General features: G+C 50.2%; 1 protein-coding gene across 1 annotated transcript in view; it reads right to left on the reverse strand.

Annotated features, from left to right (window-relative positions):
* The window catches only part of TG (thyroglobulin), a 211,028-nt gene that overhangs the window by 139,913 nt on the left and 50,332 nt on the right, over nt 1-20,783 (reverse strand). The window contains exons 24-28 of the mRNA XM_019724102.3: nt 20,545-20,660; nt 17,104-17,212; nt 12,285-12,476; nt 7,151-7,315; nt 504-569 (exon numbers count right to left, since the gene is read on the reverse strand). Coding sequence (XP_019579661.3) covers nt 504-569; nt 7,151-7,315; nt 12,285-12,476; nt 17,104-17,212; nt 20,545-20,660 — 648 coding nt within the window. The remainder of the gene's footprint in view (nt 1-503; nt 570-7,150; nt 7,316-12,284; nt 12,477-17,103; nt 17,213-20,544; nt 20,661-20,783) is intronic.

Here is a 20,783-nt window from a genome sequence, read left to right on the forward strand (position 1 = left end):
CGTAAAGGAGGACAAAGCAAGCAGGAAGGAGACGCCAAACACACTTATCCGAGCCTCCCATTTGGCCCCATTTTGTTCCAGGCATCCATGGTAACAGGAGTCTGTGGCACCACGCGCACCCGGGGGCCTGTCCTGTCACCCAAACCTCAGGGAGAGGCACCTGTGACCGAGACCCCCTGGAGCAATGCCTCCTGCAGTTGGCAGCACCCTTAGAGCGCCGATGCTAGGAACAAGGGCAGCCTATGGTCTGCAAACCTGATCTCCCAGGAACCAGTGCTTCCTTATTCCATCCTTTCTTGGGTTTCCACACTTTTCATTTTTCTTTCAGACTTTGGTATCTTATCTGATGCGAGTTGAGCCTTTCTATTCCACACAGAGCACAAACTTGGAAAGAAAATCTCTACCGTTTTCTCTCTGGGGAGCAGAGTGCCCTGCAAGAGGGAGGTGGGGCCAGACAGTCTCCTACCATCGGTGTCCGGCTCACCCCGCACCACAGAGCTTACCTTTCCAGAGATAAACTTGCTGGAAACTGGCAAAGGTGTCCGGAGTTCCTTCCAGGGCTGTCAGACCTGCAAAGGAAGAGGTTTCTTTTTATGAGCTTGAGGTGTGTTTGCTCTCACTGGGGACCCCCCATGACCACAAATGCCTCAAGTCCCCCATCCTGGCTCCTCCCGGGCTTGGGAACTGTGTCTCGCATGACGTGCACCCCTAAAAGCCCCTTGGAGCTCTCTTTCTGCTTCCTGGGACACAAACAGGGCTAGTCAGACCCCAGGTGTCTTGCTCAGGGCACCAAAGGGATGACTGTGGTAGGGGGACATGAACTTGGGACAAGGAGAATCACTGTAGGATCTGGGGATTCACTTAAAGACACGCAAAGCTCCTCAGAGACTCAAGCGCCCTGCTAATTTTCCATGGCCCTGAAGTCCCCTGAGACTCTTGCCTCATTGGCCAGTGGGGATGGGAATTGTGAGGATGGGAGTAATTTACATAAATTGTCTTCTGCTACCTTTCACATGCATCCTATTATTGGTAGTTGCCATTATTTAATTTGTTACTAATACTATAAAAATGTGGGGAAATGAAAAGCTATCAAGTCTGGGATGCTGACACTTGGAAGTTTTGGGACTTATTGTACCCACTCCGATGACACCAGCACAGAGCAGGGCCATCTGCTCAGTTTGTGCTGTTTTCACCTTCCCTTCCTGATAACTTTGCTTGTGATGAAGGTCAGGCTAGGGGTCTTGCAACCTTATCACGAGAGAAAGTAGAGAGTTAATTTTTTAACTCTTTTTATATCCAAATCTATTTGGCATATCGACCCTTTCAATACAAAGAATAAGTAGATCTATTTTGGGGTAACATAGATGTAAAGTAAACACAACTTTCAAAACAGTTTAGGCCATGCATTTTGATTCTTGTGTAGCCTATAAAAGTTGGAGAAATGACGTCTGATCTCTAAGGTACTTTATTGCGTTCAAATCTAAGACTAAAACCAACAACCACTTTGAGACAGAGTTGGCCTTGGGATAACATCGAGCTTTAGATTATGGGTTTCCAATCACTATCAGCTCACGTCCTCGTTCTTGCCTCTTCCCAAGAATAATTATCCTTTAAGGGGTTCCAAGAGGAGGGTCTTCACCACTTTGCGGCCCCCATTTGTGACTTGGGTGAGTTGGTGAGCTTTTCATGTCGGGAACATCTTGATTTTGTCTGGTATGTGTGACCTGCTTTCTGTAGAGTGGAAAGGAAACTCATCCGTGCCCTCCATCGCTCAGAGAAAAGCACGTGCACCACACAGGTGCACACCGGTGTTGGGATGTATTTGGGACCAGGATGCACTGCACTGTGGAAGCAACCAGCCCTTCTGATACACTTTCTGTCTATCTCAAGGCAGTGGAGCCCTGTGTCTTCCCGCCTGGAAAATATGGTGCATCTTAACCTCATCCTTGGTGTTTATTCATTTCCGCACAACCCAATGCAACGGAATTCATTGCATTAAATGAATTCAGCCTACAAATGTTGAGCATCTGGGTATCCAGGTCACCTGAACAGCCTCTACAGAGACAACTGTGTCCTGAGAAGCATCTTGGTACATCACAAGGAAGCCATCATGCCCTCGTGGTTTTAATTGGTAAAATGATTGACCAGTCTCCTTAGGAACGCATAGAGAACACGAGGGAAAAGAAACGGCAATGCCTTTTATCTTCATCTTTACCTTCCCTCTTCATGTGTCTGTCTACATTCACCTCCTCCTACGCTTGTCAACCAGTTCATGGTACCAGGGCCTTCCTGGTCACCCCCAAGTCATCCTTGCCTCTTCCCCCTGCATCAGTCTCCACATTCAACCAGGCGATTCCCAAAACCAGTCTCCAACCCGCTCCCTCTTCTGACCCTGCCCTCTCACATCAGACTCTCACTGACCCCTTGGCTCGCTCCCATCCCTCAGCCACACAGCCCCAAACAATAAACCTACCTCCAGTCCTGCAAGAGCGACCACAGATTTCAGAAGTCACTCGCCCCTGCCACTTGGGTGAGAGTCTGACCAGCCGCATGCCCCACTCTGTCTCTAAGGGACCCATCTTCCCAGTCACATCTGACGCTTGCTTTCAGGCCTCTGTGTCATGGCATGGATTGTTTTTTCTCTGCCTACAACCTTTGTCCCCTTTTACCTGGTTAACCTCTACTCATCCTTGAAGCATCGCACCCTGCACCACTTCCTTCTGGAAAGCTTCCCTGAACCCTCTATCGGGTCGCGTGCCCTGCCTCTGGATTTGCGCCGCACTCAACAAACACCTCCACCCTTACTTCACACTCCACAGTAATTGTTCAGCTCCTTGAATGCACTGGCGCTTCCCGATGTGGGGAACAGTGACTTATCCATCTTGATATCCCCCACACTTAGCATAAGGCCCGCGGAGAACTGGTGTTCAGCACGTAAGTGAATGCAGGGCAGAATGAATGAGGGAAACACGGTGTCAGGGACACTCGGAGCCCACCAAGTAAACACAGTCTCAGCAGCCCACGTACACCCGCTGGCCACCAAATTAGTTGTCCTCACGCAGACAGACTTCGGACACTTCATTCCATCCCCCCAAACTCCCCAGTTCAATTGAGTGAGAAGGTACATCATCCCTCCTCCTCCCCGCTAAACAATAATATTTTAAAGTAGATGGTTCTGACTGTCCAGACATCCGTTCCATTCCTTCCACGACAGCGAGGTTAGAACATCCTATTACACAAACAGGCCTCCAGACTCTGACTCCTGAGTGTTCTCTCCGTAATCAAGGCTGCAGACACACACACGTTTAGGACTATTGGGGTTTGGCATGGAGCCACTTCCGGAGGGTCAGTGTGTGTTGTGTGGTCTTAATTTACTTCAGAGCACTTCTGCAGAGACCCTGTGTGCGTCTGGGTGGTAAGCGGGAACCTACCTCTGGGAGGGGGCATCTAAAACCTGGATGGCCCAGGGTTTAGAGCCCACCGTTTGTGGCTGCCTTCTCCTGTCTGTATCACTTCCCTGTCCTGCTGCCCCCATGCTCTACTTGCAGTTCTTTGTCTTTCCCAAATAAACTACGCTCCTGAATCCCTGTGTCAGGCTCTGCTTAGTGCTAAGCATGCAGGAACACATAATCAGCGATAACTACTGGAAAGAGCTAATAGGGTCACCCCTCTCATAGGTACAATCAGACATCTCTACTCCACATGCCTCCGGTGACAGTGGGCATCATAGATGCCTTGTCTCCTCCTAGCTCCCAGAACCCCAAGATAATGACACTCACTGATCCAAAACACATGCCTGGGAAGGGAGGCCCAGCCATCAGGCTGAGCCTCACCATTGCTCAATGACACAAAGCCTTTGCGATTCAGAATAAACCCAGGAGCATTTCTGCCAAAGCCGGCTTTTCCTCTCAAAGTTTAAGTCCCTACGGGCATGAGGGGACATGTAATCTGCCTGTTTTGTGTGCTTTTTCATTTGCACTTTGAGACAGTCAGAAATGAGGCACAGGCAGTCCCAGAGCTCTCAAAACCTTTTGTATTAGAAATAAGATGACCAATCCGGCCAGCGCCGGCGTGGGTGAAACCACACACAGATGTCACTGGCAACCTGGGAGATGCAGCCCCGGACTCGACTCCTCTTTGTGGGCACATGTCCACCCCAGCACGAAGGCCCAACAGAAACGGATGGACGAGCCAGCCCAACACTCCCCTCCTCGTGGCTGTTCATGCACCTCCCAGCTCGTCTCTGCACCTCACACCCGACCCCCAGCATTCCTGCCCTTTCGTCCTTTTCTCCCCACGGCCATTTAAAATCTTGGATGAAAATATGCTGCTAGCTCCAGCCCCCAATTTGGAACATCATGAATATACCTGAGGCTGCCTGATTCCCATCAAAGGACCGCCTTCTTAAAGCTTTGCCCGCACCCCCAAAAGCACACATACGCACAGGACACCGAAAAAAACTGACAACTTCAAAAGCCATTCGGTCATCACTCGCTCTCAGTGAGACCAGACAAGGGTACATTCTTTATTTCTTGGGCGTATACCAAGCACATGCTCTGAGTTAACTGCACTGTGGATTTATTGCCCCTAAATATACTACCCGTCTTTCTTCCAATGCTTGTTTTCGTCCTGGGCTACCTCTCAGTGTAATAGATACCACATGTTTACTATCCATCATATAAATAAGCTGTTTGATTTTATTTACCTCAGAAGGAACTAAGCGTCCTGGAATGCCACCAAATTCTGCAATATTTTTTTCCAGGCTTTGGGAAATACACACTCCACAGATATTATGTATTCTCTATGCCAAGTTTTATGCTCGATGGTGTAAATCCAAAATTAATAAGACACAGTCCAGTTCTTAAATTATAACAAAAAACAATCACAGATTTTTAAAATGATAATAATATCATCTAATATTAATACTGTGTGTCAGATGCTCTGTAAGTCTTTCACATGTGTTACCTGTAAGTGCCAAGAGAGAGAAGAGGTTAAGAAGGTCCCTTCAGAGCCAGACTGCCTGGTTTCAGATCCCAGCCCTTCTGTTTAAAAGCTCCGAGACCTCACTTCTCTGTGCCTCACTTTGTGCAGCTGCAAAATGGGGATAATAATGACAGGAGTGCCCCCCCCTCAAAGCGCGGTGCTGAGGATTCGAGAGGTAGTGAAGGTCAAGGTCTTAGAGCAGTACCTGGCTCACAGTACGTGCAGCATAAGACATTTCTGTTATTATTGTTCTTCTTTTTCCTTTCATCTTCACAACAACCGTGTGAGATGGGAACTGTCATTACGCCATTTTATAGAAAAGCCATTAGGCCTGAAGATATTTATTGACTTGTTCAAGGTCATTTGGTGTCCAGAGCTGGGATGCAACACCACAGGCAAACTCTCAGGGGGACTAGTGAGGTAAGAGGCCCAGTTTCAGGGTTCCACCCAGTACACTGCCTAGCAGAGCAATGCCTGGAGCACGCATGGAACTCTGGGACGTAGTCCGGGAGGGCTCTTGTCACCTGGGAGGTGACATTGAATTCTCCACCATTAGAACTCAGAGAGCTGCAGTCCACTGAGAAGTAGGTCTTGGAAACTCCTCCGGGAGGCAGGACACAGTCTCTGCCAGCCTTTGGAGGACCCCTCCCTCCAGGACACAGTCTCTGCCAGCCCTTGGAGGACCCCTCCCTCCAGGACATAGTCTCTGCCAGTCCTTGGAGGACCACCTCCCACGGAGACAGGAGGCCACCCAGGTCTCTGCCAGGACAGCTCCTCTGACCTCCCCTCACCCCTCCCGTCTGGCTGACACCTGCTTGCGCTTTCACCTCTCCTTACTCAGACGATGGACTGGAACCACAGTGCGGAGTTCTGAGTTCAGATGCTGGCAGATAAATAGTGCAGGAAGGAGGCAAGACGGAGCAGGCTTCCCCCAGCCTCACACTGAAACCGCAAGAGGTGAGCTCCTGGGCCCTGCTCTTGCCATAAACTCAGACTTATCAGGTTGGAAGGAATCTCCCAGGTCACCTAGTCAGTGCTTCTCAAACTCAGAGGGCCAAGCATTATCCAGACCGCTGATTAGAACAGACTCCTGGGTCTGCCCTGGGGACCTGGGCTGGGGCCTGAGAATGTGCATTCCTAACGCCCTCTGGTCATGCTGAGCCTGCCACTCCCACCACACTGAGTAGTACTGGTGTGCTCAGTCCCCAGCTCAGGACAGAGCAAGGCCCACGCCTCCTGGGTGGAGACGTGCTGACAGAGGGCAGCACATTGCTGGGGGGGCAGACAGACCCCAGGGGGGCACAGGTGTTAATGCCCCTCCCTATAAAATGATGGGGTGAGCGGATGACCTCAGAGGTGACCACCAGCTCTAATGCTAGGAGCGTGGAAAAGGTTGGAAGAGCTTCCAAAAGAAAGAAGGGGAAGGAGCAAGCTCAATGGTTATTTCTGTTACCTGAGCCCCGGTAGTGGGGCCCACCGTCCCTCGTACCCCGTGGGATTAGAATGGGCAGTGCAGCTGTTAGCACCGAGGGGGAAACATGCCCTGGGGGCATTGGTTTGGGGGGCAGACTGCATTTTTGGCCCCAGTTCTTCACCCCTCCTTGTCATCACACATTTTGTGTGAACCTTTCAGTTGCTGCCACTAAAGCTGCAAAGTGTACGTCCCCACCCCTGGACTTTCGGTCGGGCTACGTGACCTGCATTGGCCAGTACGCTAAGACAGAGACCGTGTCAGATCCAAGACAGCCTATCAGGCCTGACCGGTTTTTCCTGTCCTCTCCTGCTTCTGCCATCAACAGGGGAAAATGTGCTCATCCAGAGGGATGCGAGTGTGACAGCTGACGCAGGGCCAGGCCATCCCAGCCAAGTCCAGACTAGCCAACTGCCAACTGGCCCCTAGATGTGTGAGTGAGTCTGGCTGAGGTCAGCAAGCTGCCAGCTGAGCCAGCCTCCCTCCAGCCAACGTGCAGCCTTGAGAGCTAAATCAATGCCCGTGGAATGCTGCTGAGATGCTATGGTGGTTTTTTAGGCAGCATTTTTGGTACAGTGTCTTTTCAGAAGAATAAATCCCTTAGGGTATGGAGAGGGCTCCTAAGAAACTAGCAGAAGATCTGCCTGGAGAAGAAAACTAATTCTGAAGGAACGTAGGCAGGAGACAGAGACTTACTCTTGAACTCCTGGCCTCCCAGACGCCATGTCACCTGGCCACTCCCCTCATCGTAGGTCACACCAGGACATGTAGCATTCGCCTGGGCTTTCGACGGGTCCCTCCAATCTTCAACATTGCAAAGCAGGACGTCGGGGGAGCTCAGCAACCCACAGATGATGGGACCTGCAGAGTCACGAGAGGGAGGAGAGGTTGATATGAAGGGGAACACGCAGGGCCCCATTAGAGACTCACCTCTGTGCCCAGACAGGCTTGTGGGATGGGGATGAGGGACAATTCCTTGAGAGTGGAGAGGGACACTACAACTCAGGAGCCTGGTTTTCAATTGGGTTATTCTTCCCTGACAGTCCTACAGTTTCCTTATGGCAAATGCCCAAGAGAAGTGGCACCGCACACACATGCACACACACACGGCTGCCGGTCCTTTCCTCCTTCATTAGAGCTCTCTCCATGGGTCAGCAGTGACGACATCTCCTGCATCACTGGGGTCTCATTGCCAGAGTCCTCTGTCCCCATTTTCTACCCCACCCAATAGAGTGATCTTTGTGAGGCTTCAAGAATTAATGGCTGCTTTCTCTCTCTCTCTCTCTCTCTCTCTCTCTCTCTCTCTCTCTCTCTCTCTCTCTCTCTCTCTCGCGCGCGCGCGCACACACACACACACACACACACACACACACACGAAATCAACCTTGAAGGGACTCAGGAAGGACTAGTTAGATTCAAAGTCAGGAACTATTAAAGACCAAGAGCCGTGCCACTGGCAGGGGCTACCCCATGAGGAAGTGAGCTCCTGTCCCCAGGTGTATACAAGCAGAGACTACACGCCCACACGCCCGGGGTGTCCAGACAGAAACCTCTAACGAGGGGAGGCACTGCACTATTTGGTCTTGAATATATCTTATACTTTTGCATTTTAAAAACCTGCCTACCCTCAAGCTAAGTGAGTTTGATCGTGATTTCAGTTGGATAAATATAGGTAACTCAAAGGTTTTGGATGTCTGCAATGCACCAGGCATTATGTAAGTGCTTTAAATATATTCATCCTTGTAATTTTATTAACATTATGATTTCTACTTTAATGATAAAAACACTGAGTCTCATATAAGTTAAGTAAATTGCCCAAATTTACTCAGATCTAGGATTAAATAATGTATATATCATTCGGATAAATAATCCTGTTAGGTAGTACAGTTGCTCAGATTCTCCTGGGGAAAAAATTATATATATATATATCTCACCCACAAGTCTATTCTCTTTCTTCTTAATTCATGTCCAAATCCAGATACAGCTTCAAACTCCCCAAAGCAGGTGACTCATGAATGTCGTCTGCCTTATGAATGTGACATTTTCTCCTCCTCCCTTCCACCGGCCACTTTTCACCTACAGCCTTTTAAAAATCAGCAACAGGATCTCTGTGCAAAAAAATTACCTTAGAGGTCCTCAAACCAGGTGCTCAGACTGACAGAGAGCAAGCTTTGGACGTGCCCGTTCCCTGGCACCAACCACGGAGTTTCTGACGTGGCAGGTTGGGGGAGGGGTGGCACTTGGAAATCAGTGTTCGTAGACAGCACCACAGGTGATTCTCTGCACAGCCAGATCCCTGACCCGCTCAGACCACCTCACCTCACAGGTGAGGGAACCGAGGCACGGAAAGGGACAATGGTTTTACAGGTTGATGAGAAAGCCGGGTGGCTAGCAGGCAAGGGGGTGCTTCGGGAAGGCCCTCGCTGAGCACTGCAGGAACAGGGGTGCAGCAGAGGCTGCTGAGAGCTCAGAGGCAGTCTGAGCCCCTGGCCGCCCCCCTCTCACAAGTGAAAACACAGAATCATTGAATTGAATAAGAGGCGGGTGTATTTTTCCTTCTGCTCTCAGACCCCGGGAGGGAAACCCATGCAGCTTTCTTCTTTAGGTGCTAAAGTATCAATGAGAACTCCGTGTGTCTGAGAGGTGGGAGCCAGCTAGAGATTAGAAGTCACTTTGCCGACCACACTGTCAGCTTCGATTACACTGCCGTGAACCTCGGGCCCCTCAGGAATCGCTCTGAACCCCACTTCCAAGTAGCCTTCACTGAAATGTAGGTCCGGAAGCCTCATGAATCTCCACTAATAATTATCAGTGGAAACAAAGCCATGGAGGGGTTGGAGGTTGGAGGAGGCTGGAGTGTTGCTGGGATGCAGGGGACAGGGGAGGAGCAGGAATCTACCAGAAAGTTAAGTGACTTTCCAGACTGCAGGAGGAGGACGGAGCAGGATTCTGTTCCTGGTTGTCAGCAGGTCCCGCCAAAGCCTTATAAGTGAAAACTCCAAGTCTGCCTATTGGAGAAGCCTGGGAAAACCACGTGCCTGGTATTTTGTGTCTGTCTCGAAGAGCACTTAATTTGCAGCGCGGAGAGGTGGCTGTTCGACTCAACAGAAATCACAGGCCACAGCTGACACTTGGAGGGAAAAGCCAGCACGGCGCTAGCCAGCAATGGCATGGAAACAAGGGTTTGTGGGTTTCCTGTTCCATGGAACAAAATAGTTCTTCCATATATGATCCTAAGGAAGATGAAGGCAACCTTTCCAACCTGAAAAACCATATGGTCTGGTGAGTAATGAAGCATCAGGCAAACTGTGGTGTCCTCAGGAAAGATGCTTAGTTCACAGACAGCAGAAGGCTTCCTGGATGCGAATCGCAGTGTCCCCGAGTATGGGTGCACAGGAAGACATACTACACACATGTGCGAGTGTACACGTGCCTGTCTGTGTGTATAGCATCTATCTATGTGTGCATGTATGTATATATTGCTTCTCCAAACACCAACATGAATGCACGTCAGATAATCACAGGGCATTAAACCTACAAGGAGTTTTAGCATCCAGGCTCCTGCCCTACCACTCGGACAAAAGCTTCTCATCGCAGCCACCGCTGCCCGCTGGGAGCTGACCCCAGCAGTCACCTTGTTTGAACGCTCAGCAGCATTCAGGACTGTTGACAGCTTCCTCCGTCTTCCCACCCTCTCCACTCTGGTTTCTGTGAAGCAACACCCCCGTGGGTCCTCCCCTACTCCCTGTGTAGCTGCCCGCTCTACGTCTTCTTCGAAGATTCTCTACCTGTTTATAGGTGTTCACAAGGGATCGGCCCAGAACCCCCTCTATCTTCTCACCCTGTACTTTCTTCCTAGGAAATCCTATCCATACCCTCACCTCTGATACCACCTCAGTGCCAGTAATTCCCACAGTTCTATCTCATGCCAGACTTCCCCTCTGAGCTCTGGATTTCTGTATCCAAAAGCTTTGCCTACCACATCTTGTGAATATCTTAAAGGCACTGCAAAGATAGCATACCCCAAATGGACTCGTGACCTTCCCAAATGTCCCTCTTCCGTCACCAAGTCTGACATCTGATATCTTCCATTGTTCACTGTACCAGCAAACTATCCAGCCAGGTGAACAAGCTAGCGAGCCAAGAATGAGCTGGCACCTCCCTCTTCCTTGGCCCCTGCATCCAAAGTCTTGCTGATTTTGCCTCCTAACGATATCTAGAACCTTCCCCCTTTCCCCATCGCCACTGCTATCGCCCCAGCCCCAGCCCCCTCTCTCATACCGGGACTGGTAGGGTAGCTCCTAACTCATGTCTCTGCATCTGCTCTAACTCCCTATCCATTACCTTCTGTGCACTTAAGCCAAAGCGTTTCAACATTCAAATCTGATCATGACGCTCTTTTGCTTAAAACTTTCAACAGCTTCTCGTCATTCTTAGAATAAAAATAACCTTTAGTGCCACCTACGAGGCTCTCCATGGTCCAGCCCCTGCCTCTCCCTCCTGCCCCTTCTCACACCAGGGCCCACCTTCCCACCCAGCTCTCCGTACACCAGTGACCACAGCTTCCTCACATCGTCTCTTCTGTGTCATGCACCCTCTTACCACAGGACCTTTGCACATGCCATTTCCTCTGTCCAGAATCATCTTCCCTCTTTTCTTCACTTAGTTAAAACTTACACATTGCTCAACATTGAGGGGAGCCTTAATTTATCTCCCTAAATAGGGCAAAACATCTATTATATGTTTTCAAAATCATATTTACCCTTTATTCAGAACCTAGCAATGAACAATTATCCTCTTTTCTCTCTGGACCTGGTTGGAAGGAGGTGGGGGCCGGGAGTAGAGCACAAGGGCCTTGTACATGACACATCTAATTCTAACACCTAGCACATCGGACTGGACATACGTGGTGGTCAGCTAAAGTGTATTACTGACTGGAAGTGAAATCATAACGAGATACGTAAAGCGACTTCAATTATTTTTAATCTTCAGAATTCTCCACAAGTGAATGCAACCAGTCCCACAGATGGCTGTTGTCAACTCCCTGTGTTACTAAATTCACAGCATACCAGGGGCCACATCCATGTCTAGCTTTGCGTGCCCAGTATCTTTATGACAAAAGCCAAGTAGGAATTGCCATTTTCTCTGTCTGGTGGACAAGGGAACTGTAACTTAATTTCAGCAAGTTGTCCAAAATTGCACAGCGAGAAAGTGACAGAGCGGTGACCAGAGCCCAGGTCTGTCTGACACAAAAGTCCCTTCTCAAACACTAGGCTACACAGCCAAGTACATGGATTTATGTCTCTCCCACTGTTGAGAGACAACAGAAAATTGCAGTCGTATGGATCGCAGGACCTCGCATCCAGTAGTCACTCAATGGATAATCATTGAATGAATGGCCACGGGACATGAGGATGAACTAACATTTTCTGACCAACGTGGCCAGCCCAGGCTTCCGGGGTGGCAGTCAGGAGCTGTCAAAGACACGCCTGGGCTCAAGCCTCAGCGCTTTCACTTTGCAAGCTGTGTGACTATGGTTTAAATTCTCTGAGCCTGAGTTTGTCAGTGTGTAAGACGGAGCTCACGGTGCCTCTCCTGAAGACAGCAGTAAGGAAAAAGATGACCGTTACACCGTGAAGTGGCTCGCGGTGTGAGGCTGAAAGGGTCCTGGTTGGTCCCTCACTGTGTGTATGTGAATGTCACCTTCTTCATGGGTGTGGTCACCTCATGTGTGCAATGTCCCACAGCCATCTCCACGCTGTGCATCCTGGCTTCTGTGACCCTACACGCTGCCCGACCTTTGTAGACCGTGGCTTGTCATTTACGTTACCTCCTTGCAGTTGTGCGAGGATGAAGCCATCGCAGCACGAGTCGCGGTCACATGCAAGAAAGCAGAAGAGGTGAACCTCCTTCAGATCAGCTCCCGTGGCTGAGAACACGACGGGGTTGTACATTCCAGAGAGTGTGTTTTGGAAACCAGTTTGTTCGAACATTTTCTGACTTGTTGTGGCGAATTCTTGGCCTGGGGAAAAGGCAGAAAAAAAAATTTTTTTTTAAAGATTTCAAAACAATGCTGGGTCGAGCAGAGTTTGCTGGCCGTACGCCAGTGTACCCTCTGATTGTGCTAGGGGTGGTGTGCGGCCCGAGATGAGACGCTCTCTGTGCCACGAAACTTCTGGATATGCCTCTGCGTGTGGAGCGTGGAACCCACCCCTGCCATGGTCCCAAACCCCAGACCTGGACGATCGCTCATGATACCTGTGAGGGTCTAAAGGGGATGTATGGCGAGATGGCGGTTGTTATTATTTTTATTATTACCAGCAAACATTTACTGAGCTCCAACTATACACACAGACACCACGCCACATGCTCTACCTACACGACGTCACTGCATCTCACTGCCCTGAGGGTTACGTTTGGCTCCCTCCGCTATCACATGTGTTTTTATAAAACACAAGGTGGCTCAAACACGTGGTGGGCGGGAAGCCAGGCCACTGTAATGCTGAAGTCGCATCGGTTGAGCTACAGTTTTCCCCAGCATATCACCGTCTTGCGCTGTGCAACAGCAGGTGAATACAAAACAGAGGGAAACAGCAGGACGCAGCAAGGTGCAGAGAAATGGGACTGGACACGGTGGCCATCGGCCCGCCTTCTTCCTCTTGCTTTTCAACAACTGCCATTTGGTCTTCTCTTTGTGCATCTGGCTCTTGTCTGTTTATACCTCAGGGGTGGCAACCCGCCCCCTCACCCGCCCCTATTAAGCTACCTGCCCTTTACATTTCCTGTAGCATTTCAAAACAATATGTCTTGGTTTTGAAACTGGATTTCAAATTGGATCGTTACTGCTCTTGTCGGTCCCCAGGTTAGAAATGCCGTGGCTCAGGGTCTGCCCGTCCCTGAGTCTAGGTTGCCCACAAGCCCTGTCACTCTTAGACTATCCTTTTACAAACACGAGACTTGCTCAGGGATAGGTATGCAGTCTGTTTCCCCCAGCAGCTCGGGTCCCTGGAGCCATTCTCCGCAGTCCAGTGCAGTAGTCACCAGCCTTATGAGACTATTCAAATATCAATTTCAGTTCATCAATGTTCATGTCGCCATAGGCAAATTCCAAGTGCTAGTGGTCACGCGTGACTACTGCCCATCATTTTGGACTGCAGCGAGTTTTAGACCATTGCCATCACTGCCGCAAGTTCCCCCAGACAGTGCTGCCCGGGATGGCAGAGCCAGGTCTCAGCTCACCTGGGCATCGTTCACACAGCCCCTCACGGGTGACCAGTGGCCCTGAGACCCTCACACCGTGGGCTCCTGTCAGCCTCCAGGTCCCCGCGCTAACTCTCCCTCCTGGAAATCCCTCCCCTGACCACCCTGAAGGAGCTCATGCCCGTTCTTCTTTTCACTCTTTAATTGTGATAAAATATACCCAACGTAAGATGTTCCATTTTAACTAGTTTTACGTGTACAGTTGAGTGGCGTTAAACACACTCACATTGTTGTGCCACCCTCCCCACCATCCACCTCCAGGACTGCTTCATCCCAAGCTGAAACTCCGCACCCACCAGACACCAACTCTCATCTCCCTCTTTGTCCCTAGGGACCTGCATTCTCTCCTCTGTCTCTGTGAGTGTGACTGTCCCACAGCCCAGTATGTCTTGTCCCACTGTCCTGTCTCATACTCATCGAAGCACTTATCAGCCTCTGAAATGACCTTATTGCTAGATCAATTCCTTTATCCATCAGTGATTCTGTCTGGTTTGTTCACAGCCGTCCCCACGGTGCCTGCCGAGGTGTGTATCATACGTGGTGCTCAGTAAATACTTATGGGATGTGCCAGTGCTGAGCAAAACACACAGTGGTCAAGCTCCAGATGCCGGAGCAGGTCTGGGAGGGCTTTTAGAGTCGGGGAGGTCATGGCTTTAAGTCCCAGGTCCCATCCTGACGTAGTGGCAAGAGGCTTCCTATTTCTACACCTCGTCTGTGAAATGAGGGCTTGGGGTAGACAGTCTCCAAGGAACCTTCAGGCACTGCTTTCCTTTGATTCTGAGAAATGACATGGCTCCTCCCCCACGCTCCAGGCTGCAGACGTGTAGTGGGTGTAGACAGATGGTGGTATGGACGGCAGATCAAGCTGCCCCATCTTCCAGGTCTCATGAGCTCAGGCATGTGAAGAGATGTGCTTGACTGCCTCCTAGGTGCCACCGAATGTACTGGAGACTTTCAGAAACTGTGTCCTTTCCCCCTCAGCTGGGACATTGTATTCCCATTTTGCAGAAAGTAGAATCAAGAAGTCATTCCGGTCCCGAGTGGGGAGGTATGTGTGAAACCAGATCCCACTCATTCCAATCTCCTATCTCTCTCCACTATACTAGGATCCAGAATGGCTGGGTCTGTGTATTTTCTGCTAAAAATATTTAAGAAAAAAAAAAAGAAAAGCAAAACACAGTTCTGCCCTTGATTAGTTTGGCAGCAAGGAAGCTTCACAATTTCCCTTGTATTCTTCCCCCGAAGTATAAACTTTCAGGAGAGGAAGAAGGAAAAAACAAACAAAAAAAATACAGTTGCTTTTTTTTTTTTTTTAAATGAGGTAACAGGCCAAGGTATGGTTCTAAAGAACATTTCTGGGAGGGGCACTTGTTTAAGTTTTGCTTTTTAGAAAATAATCTCTGTGCTCTGTTATTCTTAAAATAGATGGTAAATATAATCGGAATAAACACTGGGGCTGAAATTCCAGTAACCCTGGCCGTAGATCAGAGCGCTGGAGCTCTGCCACGCTCCACGCTCCCAGGAGAAACCGCCTCCAACACAGGACGGAGGCAGTAGGCGAAAGGACTAGGGACACGAAACACAAACGCTTGTCCCTGCTGAGACCCTACCGAGGTCAGATGAGGCTTTGGGCCTTGGGGGTGGCATTGTCCCCACTTGCTGCCAGCTATTCACAGCACAAGTCTGAAGCTGCTGGGAGCCAGGCCACCTGCCTTGAGTTACGGACCTAAGAGAATGACACGCCTGCCACCCTCATTCCTACTCCCAAATCCCCACCCAGTCCCCGCGGGCTGTTTTCTGGTCCCCAGCCTTAGCTTCCAGTCATCAGGACACTTTGAGTGAGAATGACATTTTAGCGTGGAAACCTCTTGCACTTGTTATTTCCACATGCCACACACGGTTCTAAAAGTATCGTATGTGTCACCTCATTACTTGTGGCTCCTAGTTTACTGGTGAGAAAGCATTAAAGCCTAGAACGCCAAGGAACTTGCCCAGATCACACAGCTGGCATGTGACGGAGCTGGGGCAACCCAGGCAGGCGTCGCCAGTGCCCTCACCCTCATCACATGAAGTGAGGGCCCCAAAGAGCAGTGGTGAGGGCGGTATCCCAGCTCACGGGCAGAGCCAAGCTGTGGCCCAGGGCTCACAGCCCCCGCTCAGCTCACACCGCTCTTGGCCCAGACTGAGAGGAGGCGGGAGGTGAACAGGACCGGGCAGGCTGCACAGGCCATCGGATTCTGAGAGAGACCTGCTGCATCTCCCACACGTAGGGCAATTCAGACACACTGAGGTTCAAAGCCAGCTCCCAATTCACTACCGTGTTTATCCGAAAATAAGACCTGGCCAGGCAACCAGCTCGAATGCGCCTTTTGAAGCAAAAATTGATATAAGACCCGGTCTTACAGTAAAATAAGACTGGGTCTTATATATCATATCATATCATATCATATCATATCATATCATATCATATCATCATCATGCCAGGTATAATATAATATAATACCATAACATAAGACTGGGTCTTATATTAATTGTTGCTCCAAAAGACGCATTAGAGCTGATTATCTGGCTAGGTCTTATTTTCGGGGAAACACAGTAGCAGTATGACTTTGGGCAACTCTCAATCTCTCTCAGCCTCAGTTTCCTCACCTGTAAAATGAGGATTATGAGTCTCTTTTTGCCTTCCTTCAATAAATTCTGTAGGGTGGTATGAAAGGATTTATGGGCAAGTGAACTGTAAACTGTGAAATGTGACTCACTTCTGCTACTCAAAGCGAGGTCCGGGGACCAGCAGCTGTGGCATTCCTGAGAGGTTATCGGGAAGGTGCAATCTTGGCCCTACCCTTATATGTTGCCTCAGAATGTGCATTTTTACAAGCCCTGCAGGTAACACACCTGCACATAGCAGCTGGAAGAGGTCCTGAGCGTGGGGTGACGACAGAGGACGTGCTTGGAGGTTTGGGCTGCTTGTGAGAAGGTCTGACCCCTTCCAGGGAGGGTGGAGAGGAAAGGGAGGAGAGGAGAATGAAGCTCCACGGGTGGAAGGGCCCAGGAGGGGCAGCTGCAGGGATCCCAGAGCCCAGATGCTGCCACATCACAGGCAGCCTGACGGGCTTGCGTGGGGCGCAGAGTCTGGACTCTGCTGGGCTCTGCCCATGGCCTTTGCGTTTGCTCTACACCTTAGTTCCTCAGCTGCAGAATGAGCCTCCCAATCCTTCCAGGACTGTGCTGAGGACCAAACACGACGACATGACGGACCCAGCGGAGGGAGGCTGAGCTCAGTGTGTGAGGGGGCGGGGCGCAGTTTGGCTCCTCCCCGAATGCACCCTGCTGATTGGCCAAGTTCAGCACTGAGGCCCCGCCCGAGGCATCCAGCTGGACCAACTTACCCTTTTTCAAATAAACAGCCGGAGGGTCTTGGTCCCTGGCCCTCACTTTCACCTGGCACCGAAGACTCACAAAGCCGGTAGCCTTCGAGTTCCCCAGCGTGTCCTGATCCTGGAAATGGAAGGGGGCTGCATTATCATCCCGTGAGCGTTGATTCAATTCAACAAGCATTTATCAACCTCTAACCATGGCTAGACACTGGGGTTGCAAAGATGAAAAAGAGAAGATCGGGGCTCGTTGGTCAGTCCCACTCTGCTGGAGCACACAGACATGGAAGCAGTAAATGCCAGCCCAGTGTCAGCTGCAATGACGCATGCATTTCAAGAGGAGGTATTTACAGAAGCAGGAGCGATTAACTCTACCGAGAAAGAGGAGCTAGTTTCCCCGAGGAAGTGAATCTGGGTGGGGTGCTGATGTAGGAGTAAGAGTTCAGAGCGTAGAAACCAGAGAAGGGGAATTTTAAGTAGAGGAAACAGCAGAAATGGAGACAGGGACTCCTAGGGAGTTTTGAGAACTAGGTCCGGGGTTCTCCGGGACTGTCAGTAGGAGATGAGGAGAGGTGGGAGAAGAGAGAGGCGGGAGCCAGCTTTCCGAAGACTTGTCGGCACATAGCTTGTATCCAGTGAGAGTCAGGAGAAGGTCCTCGGAAATGAAGAGGTCAGACCTGCGAAGACCTGGCCATTCTCACGTAACTCTGATCTCTCTTTCTATTTCCAGCATTCTTACTGTGTGGGTGTGGGAGGATAAATCTAGTTTTATCGATTTGTGTTTTGTTCCCAGTAGTTTGCCCTCTCCCCACCCCCACCCCCCAAAGTTGCCCAAGTTTGAGTTTCCTGGCTGGAAGATTGGGGAGGGCAGAAGGTAACATAGAGCTATTAATGGCGATTGTTCTCCTTGTTTTTTAGAAAACCTGAACTCACTGAAGGGATGCTGGCCTGGGGAAAGAAGAAGCACCTTTGAGAGTGAAAGATTCCTGCCGACCTCAGGAGGGTTTGAGTTGCGGGTTCCAGAATACAGGAGCCCCAGCTCCTTCTGTGGTCAGGCCCGGGCGGGGGTAAGGCAAGGTTCAGCTAGATGATACACCTGGGGTGCCAGACCCAAAGTGTGGGGCTCCTGCCATGGCAGTGTCCGCTCCACAAGCCACGCCTGTTCCAGAAACAGCGGCACCAAGAAGCCTGAGGGCAGCATGCGGACTGTGGGGTTAGCCCGCAGCTGTGTGGCTCCAACACTCCTGATCAATGACCAGCACCCCCACCCTGGGCCCCAGAAGGGAGCCTTAAAATCGTTGAGATAGGATTTCCTGCACACCTGATGTGTGGATTACGATATTATTAATAACAGCAGTGGTGGTAACTATGATATTGTCACTGAGCCTTTGCTCGGCAGAGAAACCATCCTGTGAGCTTTTCTACGCATGACTTCACTCCATCCTCACAACCATCCTGTGATGTGGGGGCCGTTCTTCCCCAAAGACCACAGACAGGGGCTCTGAGGAAGCAAGGGGCAAAGCAGTGGGGCTGGGACTTGAAGCCGGGCCGCTGGCTCCGGAGCCACATTCTTGGCAACCCTCCCTGCGAGAGGCCGTCTCTCGTGGGCTGAGGAGCTGCAGGGACAGCTCATTCCTTTTTTATTTTATTTTTTAAAGACAAAATGCTGTGATTCTTGTAGACTAAAATCCATACATACTACACAAGAAGCTGTCAGTTGTCAGGATCAAATGATCAATAATCGGTCTGCTCAGAGAAATGCCACGTACTTTGTAAGCGCTCAGTAAACGTCAGCTATTTTCGTTATCATATTCGTTCTGTGAGGTGGTTCTGATCCTTTAGGGAAAGAAGGAGTAGAATTTCTTTAAATCAGGGATTCCCAATGACTTGACAGTTGCCTAGGGAGCCACTGTCCCTGAGAGCTGTGATCTCAGACCCCTCGACCACAAAGGACCTGAGGGACGTCTGGGCACAAGTGTCCTGTTAGCAGAATCACTCGGCATGGACCAGCCAAGATGAGGCAACAGCATCTGGAAGCCCCAGGTAACAAATAAGCCGAGCTGGTCTGCACTGTCTGATGGCAGGAGGTGACAATAGGGCCATGTGCTCAGTCCGGACGTTAGTGACAGTGAGTTCTTACTCAGTGTCACCAGCCTACTAGCCTCTCTTCCCTGTCCCACCTACAACCCTCCTGTCCCCTGATATATCTTAAGGCAGGTCTGGATCATGACAGTGAAAACAAGAACGTCCATTGTCATCCTCCCCCTGATGGAGCTCAGTGGAGCTAACACCTCCTTCACCGTCCACTGTGTGTCTTGTCTTAGCTTCTCGCATCCTCACCGGAAGCCTTTGGGTGAAAGACTCCATGTTACAGATGAGGAGACTGAGGTTAAGGACCCTGCATGTAGTCCAATGGCCCCAAAGTGGCAGGCTGAGATTCAATCCAAGACCCCTCCTGCCTCTTCTCTAGATCCAGCCCTAAAATTCAGGGTCCACCCTCCACGCTCCTTCCGAGATGTCGCTTATGAATACACACTCAGGTGTAAGCACAGGTACACGGATCAAAGGCATGCAAGGCACCACTACTGGTGATGTCGCAAAGCTGCTAACCAATCTACACGTCCCTAACAAAGGGATAAATCATCCACCTCCATAGACCGGACTGGGATGCTGCCTCCAAAAAGAACAGGGGTTATTATGAAGATACAGAAAGTAAAACATTAGGTAAGAGAACACAAGGGAGAAGAATGATGTATTATAAAATATTAGCATGTAAACCAACAAAAAAACGATGCTTATAAACACACAGAAATTTTCTGGATGGGTCCATAAGGAGCTAGAGGGTAAAAACGGAGATTTGTATGTGTTTAGCAGTTAGGAAATTAGGAGACAGGAGAATGGCTTTCACTGTGAACCCTTCTGTCCTAGTTCACGATAACAACAGAATTGCCAATAGTCTACCAGCTTGACTACAAGAAAAAGCAATCATGGGGTTCTAACCACATGAATAATAGTTAATACTTAACTTTTTTCTTTTTAAACCCTAATCGTATGTTACTTCTATGATGGAAAAGAATTCCGGGCTCCGGGACTCAGAGGGACAGTTAGTCTCAGGGCTCTAGACAATGACCCGTGGTACCCAGCACCCCAGCTGCCCAACGAGATGGTGGGGGGTGGGGGGAGAGCTCATTGACGAAATTCTCTTCTGACTCCTGTGCCAGGAAACGATACTGCTCAGAGGGATGGCCCCCTTACGCCAGTTTCATCCTGAGCCAGCGCTGGTTTATTGCAGTTTCAATTTCCCCAAGGCTCATCACTTGGAAGAAATGGAGGCGACATGGAATGAGCTGTTGACAATCTCATTCCGTCACCTGATCAGCTTGGTGTCAATTCAATCAGCGTGTGTCTGACAGAACAGACACGAGGCGGAAATGCCATGCGGCTGCCATGACTCACCTGACCAGAAGGTGTGCAGACGATGTTGTCACTTGTCCAAGCATAGAAATCACACGAGACTTCCGACCCCGCCGTGGACACTGTCAGGAAGCTACAGGCCTGATCCAATGCACAGTCTGCAAGCAGCAGGGGACAGTCACACACCTGTCTCTGCCAGGGGATGCTGAGGACAGATGGGAACATCCCCCCAGCCCGTGCCCCCAACACGTGCACACACACACGTGTCCCCGTGCTCACCT

Source organism: Rhinolophus sinicus, chromosome 6 (genome assembly GCF_057876585.1).
Source record: "Rhinolophus sinicus isolate RSI-liver-muscle chromosome 6, RSI-T2T, whole genome shotgun sequence".
In the NCBI taxonomy this organism is placed as follows: Eukaryota; Metazoa; Chordata; class Mammalia; order Chiroptera; family Rhinolophidae; genus Rhinolophus; species Rhinolophus sinicus.